This window comes from Leptonotus elevatus, chromosome 4 (genome assembly GCF_054856555.1).
Source record: "Leptonotus elevatus isolate MCC_2025b chromosome 4, RoL_Lele_1.0, whole genome shotgun sequence".
In the NCBI taxonomy this organism is placed as follows: domain Eukaryota; kingdom Metazoa; phylum Chordata; class Actinopteri; order Syngnathiformes; family Syngnathidae; genus Leptonotus; species Leptonotus elevatus.
This window is the reverse complement of record NC_141242.1, coordinates 8657331-8672443: the sequence shown is the minus strand read 5'-3', so window position 1 is coordinate 8672443 and position 15113 is coordinate 8657331. Positions and strand designations below refer to the sequence as shown.

At 41.3% G+C, this 15113-nt stretch overlaps 1 protein-coding gene across 2 annotated transcripts; it reads left to right on the top strand.

The window, feature by feature from the left end:
* The first annotated feature begins 439 nt into the window (after window positions 1–439).
* alpk3a (alpha-kinase 3a) lies at window positions 440–15109 on the top strand. Of its 2 annotated transcripts, XM_086073347.1 has the most exons (15): window positions 440–515; window positions 792–1073; window positions 1374–1406; window positions 1755–1876; window positions 2335–2452; window positions 2552–3890; window positions 6168–9231; window positions 10940–11087; window positions 11559–11686; window positions 11774–11809; window positions 11930–12204; window positions 12294–12382; window positions 12458–12675; window positions 13407–13455; window positions 13547–15109. In XM_086073347.1, exons 2-15 carry the CDS (start codon window positions 934–936, stop codon window positions 13887–13889), a joined length of 6102 nt encoding a protein of 2033 aa, XP_085929473.1. In that variant the 5' UTR covers window positions 440–515; window positions 792–933; the 3' UTR covers window positions 13890–15109. The 2 variants fall into 2 exon arrangements, with proteins under 2 accessions (XP_085929473.1, XP_085929474.1); XM_086073348.1 differs by lacking the exon at window positions 1374–1406.
* The last annotated feature ends 4 nt before the right edge of the window (window positions 15110–15113 follow it).

The window sequence follows — 15113 nt, the reverse complement described above, 5'->3', positions numbered from 1 at the left end:
ATGTGTTTGAAATGAAACAGCAACATCACCAATATCTTACTGAGTTATGCCTAAAATCCAACATGTATGCTTGCACTAGTAGTGATTTTTGTTATTCTCAGTGATATGAAATTCGAGCTGCATTATACGTTTTGACCATGTGTTGCAAGAGGGACAGCTCTTGAGCAAAGCACATGAGTAGAACATACATTGGCTGCGTCCATCCGTGAGCCTTTTCTCCAACATGTTTTCATTGTTCACAATCACATACTGTATCTGCACCACACCAGACACTCTTCTTTTTTTTTTTTTAGATAATATTCATACAGTATCTTCAAATGGTAATTACCTGTTGACCACTTGACCTTATTGTTAAGTCTGAAGTGTAGTTTTGGAAAATCTGATGTGCTCTTGCACCTATTTGTGGGCCCGCTAAAAATAGGACCTTGCTGGCAACACGTGTTCCAATGATAGGCAGTTCAAGAGACTTTCTTCACAGACACGGGCTCAAAAACAACACCGACAGCATTTCCATGGTAAGTTGGAACGTTTATTGTGTGTATATGGACCCTAAAACAGTAATTGAGCATGTCAATCTTAAGAGAAGTTGTTTTGCACTTGTATTTGATTACAATTTGATAGCTTCAAACTATTTATAACTTCCTCCAATCCAAGTACATTGCCTGTTCAGAAAGGACAAGCATGGACTTTGAAGTGTGTGCTGAGCAGTGTATGAATAATAATTAATATAATTCAACTATGAATGTGTGCTCCAGTAATTTAATTGTGTCTTTTTTCTTCTTCATTTTTAGGCGCTTCTGTATGAATAACAAAATTCCGCTACAATCCAAGGCAGTGAATTTTGACCAGCTGAGGACGTGACTCAGGATTTTTTTCTTTTGTTAAATAGTGTGGATTTCACTTTCTTTCTTTGGCAAATTATTGCAGCGCACAATGACTTCCAGGAGGCCAATGACTCGCTCTTTTTCTGCCAATGGGAGAACCAGCAGCTTCAGTGAAGAGGACAGCAGCTCTTCAAATGGCCGCACCGAAACCCGCAATAATTACCTTTCAAATGTTAGGCCAGAAAACAGGTACACATTTAATCCACACACAAACACACTGCATTTCTTTGTTTGAAAATACATTTTATAGTGCATGGTAGTAAAGACAAAACAGCTGAAAATAGAGCTTGAGTTAAAGGCACTCTAAAAAATACACACAAACAAAATAAAGGCAAAAACAATCAAAATAACATAAATGTCAAAATGCTTTATGGTTTTTTTTCTTTTTTGAAGAGGAGAGACATCAACAGCCTACATCATATGAATGGGTTAATTATGGAACTCTCAGTTATTCATTAACAACCCTGCATTTGCCTCCTCTCTAACTAGCTATTCAAGGTATTCTCACTACAGGCCAATGAGGTAATACATACTTTTCAAACATTCCTCCAAACTAACATTTTAACCACACAATCTGGTGTACTCCAAGAATGAAACCTACACAAGTCTTAACAGTTGATGTAAGTGTGTAGCTTTGTCCGGTCTTGCATTCAGTTTCAGTGACCAACATCATTTTCAGTGTTGCATTTGCCATTCACTGTTTTCCTTGGTGTCCCAAAAGTCTCTGTTTTAAACTCTCTCCACTACCAAAAAAATGTCCATTAACAACCTTCCTTCAAAGAAAATGGAATGTACTGCACCAGTGTGAGGAGGCCTCTGAAGTGGCTCAGAAGTGGAAACGATTTGTTAGAAACCTCTGTTTACTTGCAGGAGCACGTTGTGCGCTGTCATGGCTCAGCTTACCGAGGACGTACAACCATCCTTTGAGACCACCTTAAAGTCAAAGGCTGTTTCAGAAAACTGTAACGTAAAGTTCAGCTGTGTCGTGTCAGGTATGTCCTATTTTAAAGGGATACTTGACTCTTTTAGCCATTTTTAGCAGTAAGAAGATAATATTTTGTCTATAATTAATAATTTGATAAGTTCATTATTTTTCATGTACAATTAATACTTTTAAAAACACATTTTTCCACTTGCTGTCAACTGAAGATGACATCACCCATGCTCAGGAAATAGGTAACGAGCAATCATGGCTCAGTTTGCTGACCAAACCCAGAAAACAGGTGAGCCGTGATTGGTCGTTACCTATTTCCTCATCACGTGTGATGTCATCTTCAGTCAAATCAAATTAATTCTGGACAAAATATGACCTGCTGAAAATTGCTAAATGAGTCCAGTATCCCTTGAAACCTCTATATGTCATTTTCCTGCAAAACAACTGAATTAACTTTCGACAAGGTACAATTGGAGTGTTTGTAAAGTAAAATAATGTTATTTTCTTTTAATATAGGTTATCCAGCTCCAGAACTGAAATGGTATAAGGATGATATGGAAATGGACCGCTATTGTGGGCTTCCAAAGTATGAGATCCACAAAAATGGGAAAACCCACACCCTCCATATTTACAAGTATGTGACACCTAACTATCAAATAATAAATATCGATTATTAAATGACCGGAAATGCAGATTTTGATTCATTTTGTTTAATAGGTGTTTCTCTTTCCAGTTGCACATTGGATGATGCGGCCATCTATCAGGTCTCAGCGAGCAATAGCAAAGGTATTGTCTCCTGCTCGGGGGTTTTGGAAGTGGGCACCATGAGTGAGTTCAAGATCCACCAGAGATTCTTCGCCAAGCTGAAGCAAAAAGCGGAGAAGAAGCGGAAAGGCTTGGAAGAACAGAACAAGAGGGAGTTCAAGGACAATGTTCAGACAGAGGAACAACGTGTTAGTCCAGAGCCACCTCCGCGAAAACGTCCAGTTCCGCCACCGGAGCTCGTCCAGGCAGCTCATGAGCCTGAAGCTGTGAAGCAGCTGCGCGCTGCTGCTGCTGTAGGAGCCAACGGAGTTAGCTCTGACGTCAAAGAAACAGCCTCCGCAATACCTTTGGACAATGGTCTGGGGAAGGACATACCGGCCCCTGAGGAACTCGTGGCCAAAAAGAAACCAAAGATCACCAATGGTGTCGATGCCGGCGTTAACACCACCACAAACAGCAGCAACAGAGGCCATATGATAGCAAACGGAAGTGAAAACTGTTATGACGGCGGAATCAGTTTGGCAAATTTTTTATCAGAGACTCTCCAGTCGCAGACTGCTGAAGAGAGCGAGAACTCACCTCAGTTGGAAGCACCGGAGGAGATGGACGTATGTATCGGAAATACGAGCATAGAGAACGAAGGAAGACTTGAGAAACTTCAAGTACAGAAGGGCGAGCATGAAACAGCCAAAGAGAAAGATAACATGAAAGAAAAAGATGTTGTTGTAGAAATGGAGAAAGAAAAGGAGAGGTTACAAGAAGTGTCACATATGGCAGAACATCCTAAACATCACAGAAAGCCCCTTCAGGATCATGACCATCATAACGTGCAGTCATCCTTCTCCTCCATGTTGCACACAGTCAAAGATTTCCTCTTTGGGAAGGGTAAGAAGGACTCTCATGAATACATTGAAACCAAAGATAAAGAACATGACCACCTTCCTAAGTCCGCACAGCCTAAATCTACACAATCACAAACACCGCCATCCTATCAGCTATACAAGAAGCATCGGGCAGAGATGGACAAAACTCAAACGGACCAAGTTGTACCTATGGAAACTGATGAGCCAAAAGAGCCTCCAAATTGCGTGGATGTAAACCAACAGCCTGTGTCAAAGAAACCCTCGATGGCACAAGAACATAAGTCGGCAATTACTGAATTAACCCTTGCGAGCCCAAAAGAGCCTAGTGCACAAAGTAACCAGGACGCTGGGGTTCTGGCGGAGAACATGGAGGTACCAGCAGGTGAAGGGATAAGCGATCCCGGCACACAAACGCCATCGTCCGGCCTTCAAGTTCTTACTGAGGTATGTACAGAGGTCTTGAAAAGCAGCTGGTTGTCACTTGAGAGTTATTTTTAGATTGCATTTGCCTGACAAGATAGTGAATGCACTAATGCAATCCTTAACCCTGTTCACTATGGAACTGTTTGTATTTTGGGTTGTGGCTGGTGATAAAAAAATAAAAATAAAAAGGTTCTGGGAAGTGCACTCAAGAGCTTTTGGTAGATGTTATCTTAGGCGGGGGCAGTCAAACTATACTAACATGATGCAATGACTCAGCCTGCCCATCGTAAACTACTTTTGCCGCACTGCCATAACCAAACAGACGCAAGTCAAACAAGTGTCGAAGAAATGAGGAACCATAAAAGTAGATTACTCTGTAATGTTAAATGTGGGAGTGATGATGTGTATCTTCACGGTCCGCTGTAAGATAGGCCAGTCAATGCCTCCGGTGTTGGCTGTGTGAGTGAGGCAGCAGTGCGTCAGAGGACTTGCTGAAACCTGAATGCCAACGGTAGTTCTCACGTTACGGAGACGCTTTGTACGATCTGTCTGAGGGCTAGTCGAGTGACTTTTGTGGCGGGTCCCAGCATGAGGAGGTTCTTCTCACATTTTAAAAATTCCTTGCGACCATGCCCCCACTGCCCACAGCATCCCTAAAGTCTAGAAATAAACCTTCGTGTAGACAACAGGAAGGTCATGCTTCTGTTTTCAATGGAAATCACGGACAATTGGTTTGCATATGCTGTGAATGGGGATTTATGATTCATGATGTACTGTATAATTGCTGCTAACACAGCAACTGATATTTGGCAGTGATTTTCAAAATGGCTGACCTTTTTGCGTTTGAGCTTGCATTTATTCAGGCCATTTTATTGATTTGCCAAATTATGACTTTCTTCCATAAAGTTGTATTTAACCCACATTTTAAACATAGTTTAAAAAGTAATTTGAATTTGTCTTTGTTAAAACTATATTGATTGATGAAAAATTAAATCACAATGGTATGTCAAACGGAGTTCCAAAGTCACTCAACTATTAACACAGAATGCTATCTAAATAGTTGCTAAACAATTCATTCCTGATCAACTAAATTTCACCAAAAGAAAAACCCAATATAGCTGCATCAGACTTTTTTTTTTTTACATTAAAAAGTATATACAATTTAAAGATTTTGGTTTTTTTCATTAGACCATCACGTGATGTGATGCATGTGTTTTGTTGAATGAATTCAGTGAGCATGAGCTGATGATGCGTGCTGTGGAGTAGTGACTTGCTATTGGCATGTGACACGTGGGAAGAGGAACTGAAGTCATCAGGTTCAAAGTAGACGCAGTGGAATGGTGACCTGTTGACAGAAATGTGGAACTGTACGTTTATTGTGGTGACGCCTTAATAACTAACCTCACTGCTGAGTGACTAGAGGAAGTCTAACTCTTTATCTTTATTTTTCCTCACATGATTGTGACACAATCACACACTGTGTTTACACACAGCTTCTAGAGGCAAAGCTTCATTTTTAGACTGAATATGACACCAGTTCCTTTCCATCGAAAATGCCAACTTCTTTTTTTTCTGAGTACATTGTCATGAAGCTACACGCAGCCCCATGTATATACTTGAAGGAGGCTAACTGCAGACCATGAGCAGCGAGGGGAAAACCCCAACTACCATACAGGATACAGTATTTGTGTGCACATTTGTTTTCTTCCCGAAAGACTTCTTTCCTCAATATTAGGGTCGATTTAACATTTGTTTTTACATTTTTGTGATCAAGTAAAATATTAATTCCCATGGGTAGTTTCTGCTGACCTATTATTCATTTACCCTTTCTTTGAATAAGCAGCACACGCCTGCCCAAAATGTTCAGGAATTCCCCTTGTCTTAGTTCTAAATATCATTTGAGCTGACACAAGCAGTTCAAGCAACTTCAGTTCCTAGATTTTGGTAGTTAAAATATCAAAACATGTCCTTGGTCCCTTGCCTGTGTAAACACATTCACTGTTTATGTGATATAAAGATAGAGAAACACTTGGATTACACTGACAGGTCATAAAACATGAGAATGTATTGATCTTTTACTATTCTTATGGTGAAACATGGCTGAGTGGTAAAAGGTTTCAGCTATAGAACATATGTACACCCTGAAACTTTAAGGTTATGTATTCCACAAACAAAAACATCTAAATGACATTCATGCAAAAAAAAAAAAGGTCAAATGGTTTCATAGAATGTATTAAGAAGAGTACCGTAAACACAATTGTGATGAGGCACTAAAAGACTTTGTTTGATTCCTATTAGGCTGAAAAGAAACACACTGAGGTGGTCTCAACTGTGGATATGGTTCTCTCATGCCAGCAAGATCCAGATGCCCTGGTGGCGTCATCACAGCCAAGTCAACCTGTTGGAGAAACTACGTCTTCTAGCCTTTTAAAAGATAAGCAAGCTCCTCCTCCCAGTGTTATCTCAGCTATGGCGACTAGTAACCTTTGTGTGACACCCCCTGAGGCTTTGCAAGAAGGGAAGATAATTGTTGAAAAGATGGACAATGAAAATAAACCTGACAAAGAGGTGAACAAACCTTCCAAGAAATTATGTGTGGAAAATAAAGCAATATTAAAAGAGCTACCCCGTCCCTGTGTTAACAGACCCCAGGTGGCTGTTTTAACACCCAGTTCACTGGAAAAAGGTAAACCTGACAAAAAGGAGAACTGCCCTATCAAGAAATTAGGTTTGGAAACGGAAGAAAAATTAAAGGAGCTACCCCGACTCAATATAAAGAGAACCGAGGCTGTATTAACACCACCATTGCTGAAAGAGAGTAAAGGTGGGAAAAATGTGAACTACCCTACCAAGACATTATGTGTAGAAACTGAAAAGAAATTAAAGGAACAACCCCGCCCCGATATAAACAAACCTAAGGTGGCTGTAATGACTCAGTCTTTGCTGAAAGAAGATAAACCTGACAAAGAGGTGAACTATCCTTCCAATAGATTGTGTGTGGAAACTGAAGAGAAATTAAAGGAGCTACCCCAACTCAATATAAAAAGAACCGAGGCTGTTGTATTAACATCGCTTTTACTGGAAGAGGGGAAAGCTGACAAAGATGTGAACTACCCTAACAAAAAATTGGAAACTGAAGAGAAATTAAAGAAACAGCCCTGTCCCGATATAAACAAACCCAAGGTGGCTGTAATTACTCCACCTTCGCTGAAAGTGGATAAACCTAACAAAGAGGTGAATGACCCTTCCAATACTTTACATGTGGAAACCGATGAGAAATTAAAAAAGCTACCCCGTCCTGATATAAACAGACCCAAGGTAGCTGTATTAACAAGGCCTTTGCTAGAAGAGGCAGTCGACATGAGGGGAATTAAAGCACCTGATCAGACGCTTGTTTCAGATATGGAAGCATGCAGTTCAAAGAGCGATCACGCAAAAGAGCAGGCTGAAAGTGTTTCAGTGACTCAGGAAATGAATGTAGAATTTCTACCTGCTGCAGCCCCCAAGACGGTTGACCTAAAAATGTGGGCAGACTGCACGCCTTCTATCGCAAATGAAAGCAAAGAAGACCCAAACCAGAGAGTGCTACAGAGTTCAGAAGGGAGTTTTAGAAGGCATGAGAAGAGAGATAAAAGGAAGGAAGAAGTCAATGATGCCCGACTCACAGGTGCAGAAGAAAATGTGAACAATCTAAAAGAACAAACACAGGTAGTTGTGCAACCCACTGAAACTAGCAATGAAGTTTCAGAAAGGGTGACTAAAAAGAAAGTCTTAGCAAATGACTTAAATAAGGAGTCAATCAAGATTGTTACAGACAAGAAAGATAATAAAGACGTTGAAATGAGTCTTTTGAAAGAAGCTTCAAGCAGGGTGCATCAAGACCATACTGTGAAACAGCAACATCCCTCCGTAAAAGTTCCACTCGCATCATTGTGCACTGAGGGCACAGCAGTTGTCAAAGAACCCGCGTCCGATAAAACCACAAATGAACACATTGCTGTCCCAAGGACTGAAATAATAGAGCCTCAACCCAAACAGTTTACTCTGCCGCTAACTATATTAGCACTCAAGAAGATAGAATCCGAGCCAAGTATTTTAGAAAAACATTTAAAACCTCAAGCTATAGCCCTGGATAATGTTGATTCATCAGGTTTGCTACCTAAGCAGAAAGCTCTGCATCGTGATGATAAGCCATCGCCCTCAGATGACGCAAAGGGTCTTGAGCAGTTCGCTGGCAAGACAGGAATAATAGCACAGGAGCAGGCAAGCATGAAAGGTAATCATCAGCTCCCACAGGTAGACTATTCAACCATTCCACAAATAAATGTTTCATGCAACGATGACAAGAAGGATCATAAATTCGTAAACGCACGTGTTCCGGATTCTCTGCAGACCTTAGAAATGTCGACTGTCCCTTTGTTTGTGGTGCCGCCAATATCTGTCACTTGTCATGAGAGTGAGAGTGAACTAAGGAAGCCCACTCACAGTGAGGGTGCAGAAACTGAAACAATTGTGGTCACTCAGACTGTAAGACAGCCTGGAACTGGCAGCGCCTCGACAGCTACGTCTGAAAAAACTCAAGACTTGGCAGATCAAAGTTTAACAGAGAACTTCTCTGAAGCTGTGCTACAAAGGAGGAATGACAGTGGGCCTTCATTAAGTAAGACCACGGAGGACAATATTTCCCTTGAAATGCTGAAGGCAAAACCCTTAAAACAGGCTAAGATTGACAGTTCTGTAACTGTTGAGGACCTCCTGAGAAGCAGACCCCCTGTTGAGAGACTCACACACAAACCCCCCACTCACCCATCACTGAGCCCTGGCAGTATCCGTAAATATATGTCCAAGGCCGTCGCGGAGCTAGAGAGTGATGCTGGGATGACGGTCCCTGTGATCACAGTGGATGACCGTCAGAGCGACAAGGCGGACGAAGACACGAGCGGCGGATCAACCCCGACGTCCACTACGCCGACATCATCGCTGTCCTGTGAAAGCAGCCCGAGGCTGAAACGAAGGGACAGTCTTTCACTTATACGCTCCGCTACACCTGAGGAGTTGGCCTCGGGGGCCCGCCGCAAAATATTCATCCCAAAACCTAAAGAGGATGCGGACACAGCTGCCGTTGCGCTGGAAGCTCAAAACATCTCCCCGTACATGTCCCCAAGCCAGGCTCGCAGAGCAGCACTGCTCCAAGCCCCCGTGGGACAAAACACCCCTCCCATGGAGAGACGCTCGCCGCTGTTGAATCGCAGGAAGGCCACGTTGGAGGTACCCAAAGTTGTGGAGGAGCCGCCCAAAGAGGAGCCAGCCAAAGCCGTTAAGGAGGAGAAAGTTGCTGAAAAGAAGCATGACCCACTGAAAGGTATGGCTATAACTCGTACCCAAACGCTTCGCAGCCGTTAGCTTATAAGAACAAGATACTTTGGTGTGTGCTCAGCAATAATATATTTAAAGACACTTTAATTTGAATTCTGCAATTTGTTTGTAAATATTATGTTTCAAGAAAACTGAAAACTCGCAAAAACTGAGAACGACTGTATGCACTGTAATACACTGTCATTCACCATTTCAATTTCCCAAATTTTTTGGTCATGGCTAAAACGGTGCCCAGTACGTGACCTTTGTTTGCATCAGTGGTTATTCAGTGCAATTGCGGCTTCAAGCAACACTATGGAACTTTCAGTTTACGTTGATTATGGCGGCGCCATAGGGACAAAAGCGGTAATGTTATGCCTGAAGGGAGACCACATTTCCCATTAGGACAAGTGCATTGCATTGTTTTTGAGCTCACGCCAGCGAGCGTTGACATTCAAATTGACTTCTGTCTTTGTAACAAATGGGGAAAGGGGAAGTGACGTATGCCATAAAGCAGTCAGCACATTTGTAGTTTTTTTGTGTGGCAGTGTTCCTTCCATCCTCCTCAAAGTTGCTTAGTGCCAGTAAAAATGATAGACCCTTTCAGGTCATGTAAAAGGTACCAGTATTCAACTAGTTTTAAGTCGAAGTTTTAAGTTTCATCAGAAGAGTTATGAAAATATTTTATTAAGGTTGAAAAGTTCCTTAGTGCTACTTTAATTAGTTATAAATACAAAGCCCAATCCGGTTAACTTGCGAGCTAGCTTGTGAGCTAGCTTATGGCTAGTGCTTCCTGCCGTGGCGTGGAAATCCAACACTACGACCCCGTGGGATGTATTCCAGCCACAGGAGGCTTTAAGAGATGTATTTTTGTAGCTCAATAGGGATGTTTAGACATAATAAAAATAATAGATGAAGTAGTATCAATTTTTCAAGTTGTAGAATTGGAATTATTCCAGGGAGTGGTTTCAGTGTGCCCACGTTGTTTGTGATTAGAAACACAGGCTTGATTTTTCATGATTTTATTTTATATACTTGGTGATTTTTTTTTTTTTAATCATGCACTCTTACTGTGGTATGTTGAATTTAGAAGACACTTAGTTTCAAGTTACAGGAACTTTAATATTCATTCATAATTAATTCTTGTTCAAAATATCTTTTAAAAAAAAATCTTTCAATTCAGTTGACAGTTTCATTTGACCTTATTATTGGAGACTAATTGTTTTGTTGATAGAATATTGTATGGTTTCTCTTATTTCAGTAGTTTCGGCATTATCTTGCTATTGACAATTCCAAGCTTACAAGACAAAATGGTGGTCAAGTTTGACGGCACCATATAAAGAAAGCATTTGCATTGCGTGGAATTGAGGAAATATCAGAAATGCCCGGATGTTCGGAATTGTCAATTGTAACTGTATGGGAAACATTCCTTCTCTATTGGAGGAAGGTGTTGTACTTTTAAACTAATGGTTAGCATAGTTGAGAGGTCCGGGCGGGTTTGAATCTCGCGCCAAAGTCAACTGGGATTGCTCATCTGCTACCCTAATGAGTACAACAAGAGCTTTAGAATAGGAAAAACTGCATTGTGCTGATGTTGAGGGAAATTGAATGTGTCGTCTGTGAAGGCTGGCGCCGGTCCAACAGAATTCTAGGAACCGTATTAGAGAGGGTGTTTGGTACTGTGTATATTTATGTTTGCGGCCATGTGCCAACAGCTCCACAGGTCATCCGGAAGATCAGAGGGGAACCTTTCCCAGATGCCTCCGGACACTTAAAACTATGGTGCCAGTTTTTCAATGTCCTGTCCGATTCCACCATTAAATGGTTCAGGGATGAAGAGGAAATACTGGAGGTCAAGAGAAGGTAGACGGACGTCATCGCTTCCTCAAACACATTACCGTAGACACGTTGTTGACCGAATGGCATCCCTGGGCTATTCTTCCGGGGATATACAGACAACATGACTGGTCATAAAACTGTACTGATCTAAAACAAACGATTCTACAAGGATTAGGATGAGGATTTATTTACTTAGAGAGCACCCTCATGGCCTTCTGTCATTCTCATATTCTTGGTGCACAGATTTACAGCTCATATGACTGTCAACCTCACAGCTGTGACACGGAAACTGGCTAGACGCATGAACTGTAATACGACACAGTATTTTTTCCATCTACGGGGGCATTAAAAATCTATATATATGCACTTTTGCTATCAGCAGCGTGATGCCAGATATATAACGGTCCTCTGTGTTATAGCGACACCTTGTGCCTTAATCCTGTCAATGACTCCTTCTGCGGGCTACTGCTGATGTTTTTGCATGTTGTCTTCAAGTGCAGGGGATGAGACTCAAGTGGCACTTGCTGTCATTCTGGCCGCAAGACAAGACTGTGGCGTGTACGGCTGCAGCATCCAGAACGAGTACGGCACCGACACGACAGACTTCCTCCTCAGTGTGGACAGTAAGAGATGCTACATCCAAGTTAGGATCCATAAATCTATTGAATTAATTCACAGTTTTTCCTGAAACATTCCATTTTCTTTTACAGTTCTGTCTGACATACTTCTCAAAGATGATTTGGAAGGTAACTTTTGTCTCCGTATGCTCCCTGTGATTGACTGACGACCAATCCAGGGTGAAGACTTTGGCCTTGCAATCAGGCCCTATTCTCATAACGAGTTACATCTGTTAATATTTCCTCAAGTTGGAGAGGAGATAGAGATGACGCCACTGCTGTTCACCAAAGGCCTCGCCAACTCCGGCACCTGGGGCGACAAGTACTTTGGCCGCATCGTGACCGAGATGGCGCACTTGGGTGAGGGTTGCAATCATAAAGCCAGCCGAGTGAAAGTCATCTACGGCCTAAATCCTGTCTATGAGTCTGGGAGCACATGTATCATCAAGGTTCCAAATCCCATCGCCTACGGGACCAAGCAGGATAACAACCTTATAGAAAGAAATCTTGAGATGACAAAACAAGTGAGTGGAAGGAAATGTTTTGAGGTTAAATTGCTATTAATGAACCTCCTACCTCACATTGCTATTTTTGACTTGATTTCTTCTGCCAGGAATGCAAAATTCAGAACATGATCCGAGAATATTGTAAAATATTTGCAGCAGAAGCAAGAGCCATCGAAAACTTTGGCTCTTCACTAGAGTAAGTCACTCAACGAGCCCCAAAAGGCTTTGCTAAGTTGTCCTTGTGAGTATGCTTTGTTTGTTCTGCCTGCAGAATAATCTCTCAGTACCTGATGTATCGACCTGCCAACTCCGTGCCCTACGCCACAGTGGAAGTTGACCTGGGGGAAGCCTTTCTCAAGTACTGTGTGACAGATGCTAAAGGCCGCATGGTTGCGCAAAGTGCCTCCGAGATGGAACAGAAATGCAGCACCTTCCAGCACTGGATTCACCAGTGGACGCACGGCAATTTACTCATCACCCGAATGGAAGGTGTGCACTAAAAAAAAAGCTGGAATGAAGCAGTGGGTTTTGAACAGATTGGGTTATTTTGACCCAGTAGATTGCAACCAAGATTGGATTTGAGCGGACTGAAGAGCTGAATCTGGTCGCCATTTTGGACTGTTATGTTGTGTGCTGAAGTACAAGTAAATTTAATGTGACTTTCTCAGAAAACGGTGGTGTAAAATTATATATAAGTATTATTTTTAGGCGATTATTTTTTTTAAATCTAATTAATTACAGGATTTTTTTTTTAGATTAATTTATCTAATTAATCTATTTTAATCTCATGTCTGCTAAAGGTCCCCAAATAAAGAATTTCTATTACAATTGTTCAATAAATTAACTAATAAATTTGCCATTTTTAGAGGAGAAATGTTGAATTTATACACCATTTATTATAGAGCTCTTAATGCTCAGTGTGCTGAATAAAAATAAAAAAACGGGCTGTATTTTGCCCGCCCCTGCCTTCCACATCCGACCTGTTACGGCTCTGATACTACTTCCAAAGAGGAATATTGGTGGCGTAACTTTAGCATAGCTTTTTCTTTAGCATATAATAGTGTCGATAAAGATATATATTAGCTTAAAAAAAACAAGCATGGACAATTTAGAGTAGTTTATGAACCAAACATGAATGTTTTTCACAGGGGAACAAGCAAAATATAAATATATTTTGGAGAAAAAAATGTCAAATATTCATTCTGCTTTTTTTTTTGCAGGTGTTGAAACGAAGATTACAAATGTTAAAGTGGTGACCAAGACAAAAGGGTTTGTATTATACTTGGGATGCATTGATGTTTTGGGTTGCTTGTTATCGACGTGGCTGCATTAAAAGCCCCCACCCGTCACTGTGTTTCAGCTACCAAGGCCTGACAGACTTCAGCTCCCCAGAAGTCTTTGAGCAGTTCCAGACGGTCCACCAGTGCAACTACTATTGCGGACTTCTCAGCTTGCGCCCGCTCAAGACTCAGGACCAGCAGCAGACCACCAAGGTAAAGAGCTCCAAGAGCCCCTTGCTCAACCGCAAGTTGACCCCAGGGTCAGGCAGCCCGCAGCCGCACCGTAAAGGACACAGCCCTAAGATGGCCCGGAAGGCTAATGTGAGTCCAAAGGTGTCGAGGAAAGTCCAGGAGACGGAGGACAGCGACTCAAACGGCAAACTAAATCCTGCAGAAACTACTGACGCTCTTGAAATGAGGTAGGAGAGTATTTCAGATGTTCCTCTCCAGATAGAATAAAGTAAAGGAGTTTCTTGCTCTCAAAAATGGCCGTGAAGAACCATGGGATGTCTTATCCCTGCAAAAAATGTGACTATAATAAAGAGTTGTGCAGAGATTGTTACATTATAACTGAATTATCACAAACACATGCCTCAGAGTCTTATCAGCTCCACGAGTGGACTCTCAGCAGTACTTGCCATAGCAGACATGATAAGTGAATGATCAAAAATGACTGTAATCTTGAAGACGTGCTCCTTTAAAAAAAAAAAAAAATCTGTAATAGAGAGGGAGATGTCCCTTATTGTTTTAAATGTCCACGTTTGGCCACAAAAGTAATATACACTGCATGTTCATCTGTGATGCAAAGTCTGTGTGCAAGGGCATCCTTTTTATGTTTTTATGTTTAGCGCAACAAAAAAAAAGTACACTGCAAAGCTTGCGCTGTTCAATTCAGCACAATGAAAAGTCATATACTGGACACTTTATTAGGTACACCTGCATAATTCATTACCAGTCAATAGTTTTGTGTGTAGGTGTCCAAATTCTCAGGTGCAGGTATACCTAAAGTTGTGCCGAGTGAGTATATTTGTGTGCATAAAAATGAGTTATGTTCAGTGATTTCTGTTTCTATAGTTGGCTTGCTTAAAGCAACAATCACACTTACAGATACATCATCATATCCGTCATTTCAAATATGTTATGGTGCAGCTCACTGTTGTCTAGAGCCGATTCACGAGGACGTTGGAGCAAAGTAGGCAAAAGAGCACTCTCAGGATTTCACGCAAGGATTTCACTTTGTATGCAAAGGTCAAATACAAACTACTACTAACTGATAGCACAACGTTGACATTTGATATCGCTCGCTTTAGTTAATTAAAATTCCAAACAGAACTGGCAAGGATGCATCAGGAATGTAATGAATTTTTGGTTAACGGTCAGTGGGAGTCAGTAGTTGGCTTCAAAAAAGATTTCACTTTTTCACTTGCACGGTTGACAAGAAAATGTTGAGCATCAGATGAGAGCAAAACACGGTTACAGTATTTCAGAGTGTGGTGACAAAAGAATGAAATATTGTAATTGGCTCATATGTGTATCCGAGCATGTGAGAATGTGAGACAAAGAAGTATAAATGTACGTTTATAAAGTGTTACACCATGTCGAACTAATATATTTTCTATTTTTAATAAAAATCTAAAACATTATTTT

What these genes read in the sequence shown, in the direction of transcription:
- alpk3a (XM_086073347.1), top strand. Translation starts at nt 934, where the DNA reads ATGACTTCCAGGAGGCCAATGACTCGCTCTTTTTCTGCCAATGGGAGA. An exon ending in CACACCCTCCATATTTACAA is followed by an intron (nt 2,453 to 2,551) that starts GTATGTGACACC and finishes TTCTCTTTCCAG; the next exon opens with TTGCACATTGGATGATGCGG. An exon ending in GAAGCATGACCCACTGAAAG is followed by an intron (nt 9,232 to 10,939) that starts GTATGGCTATAA and finishes ATGTGCCAACAG; the next exon opens with CTCCACAGGTCATCCGGAAG.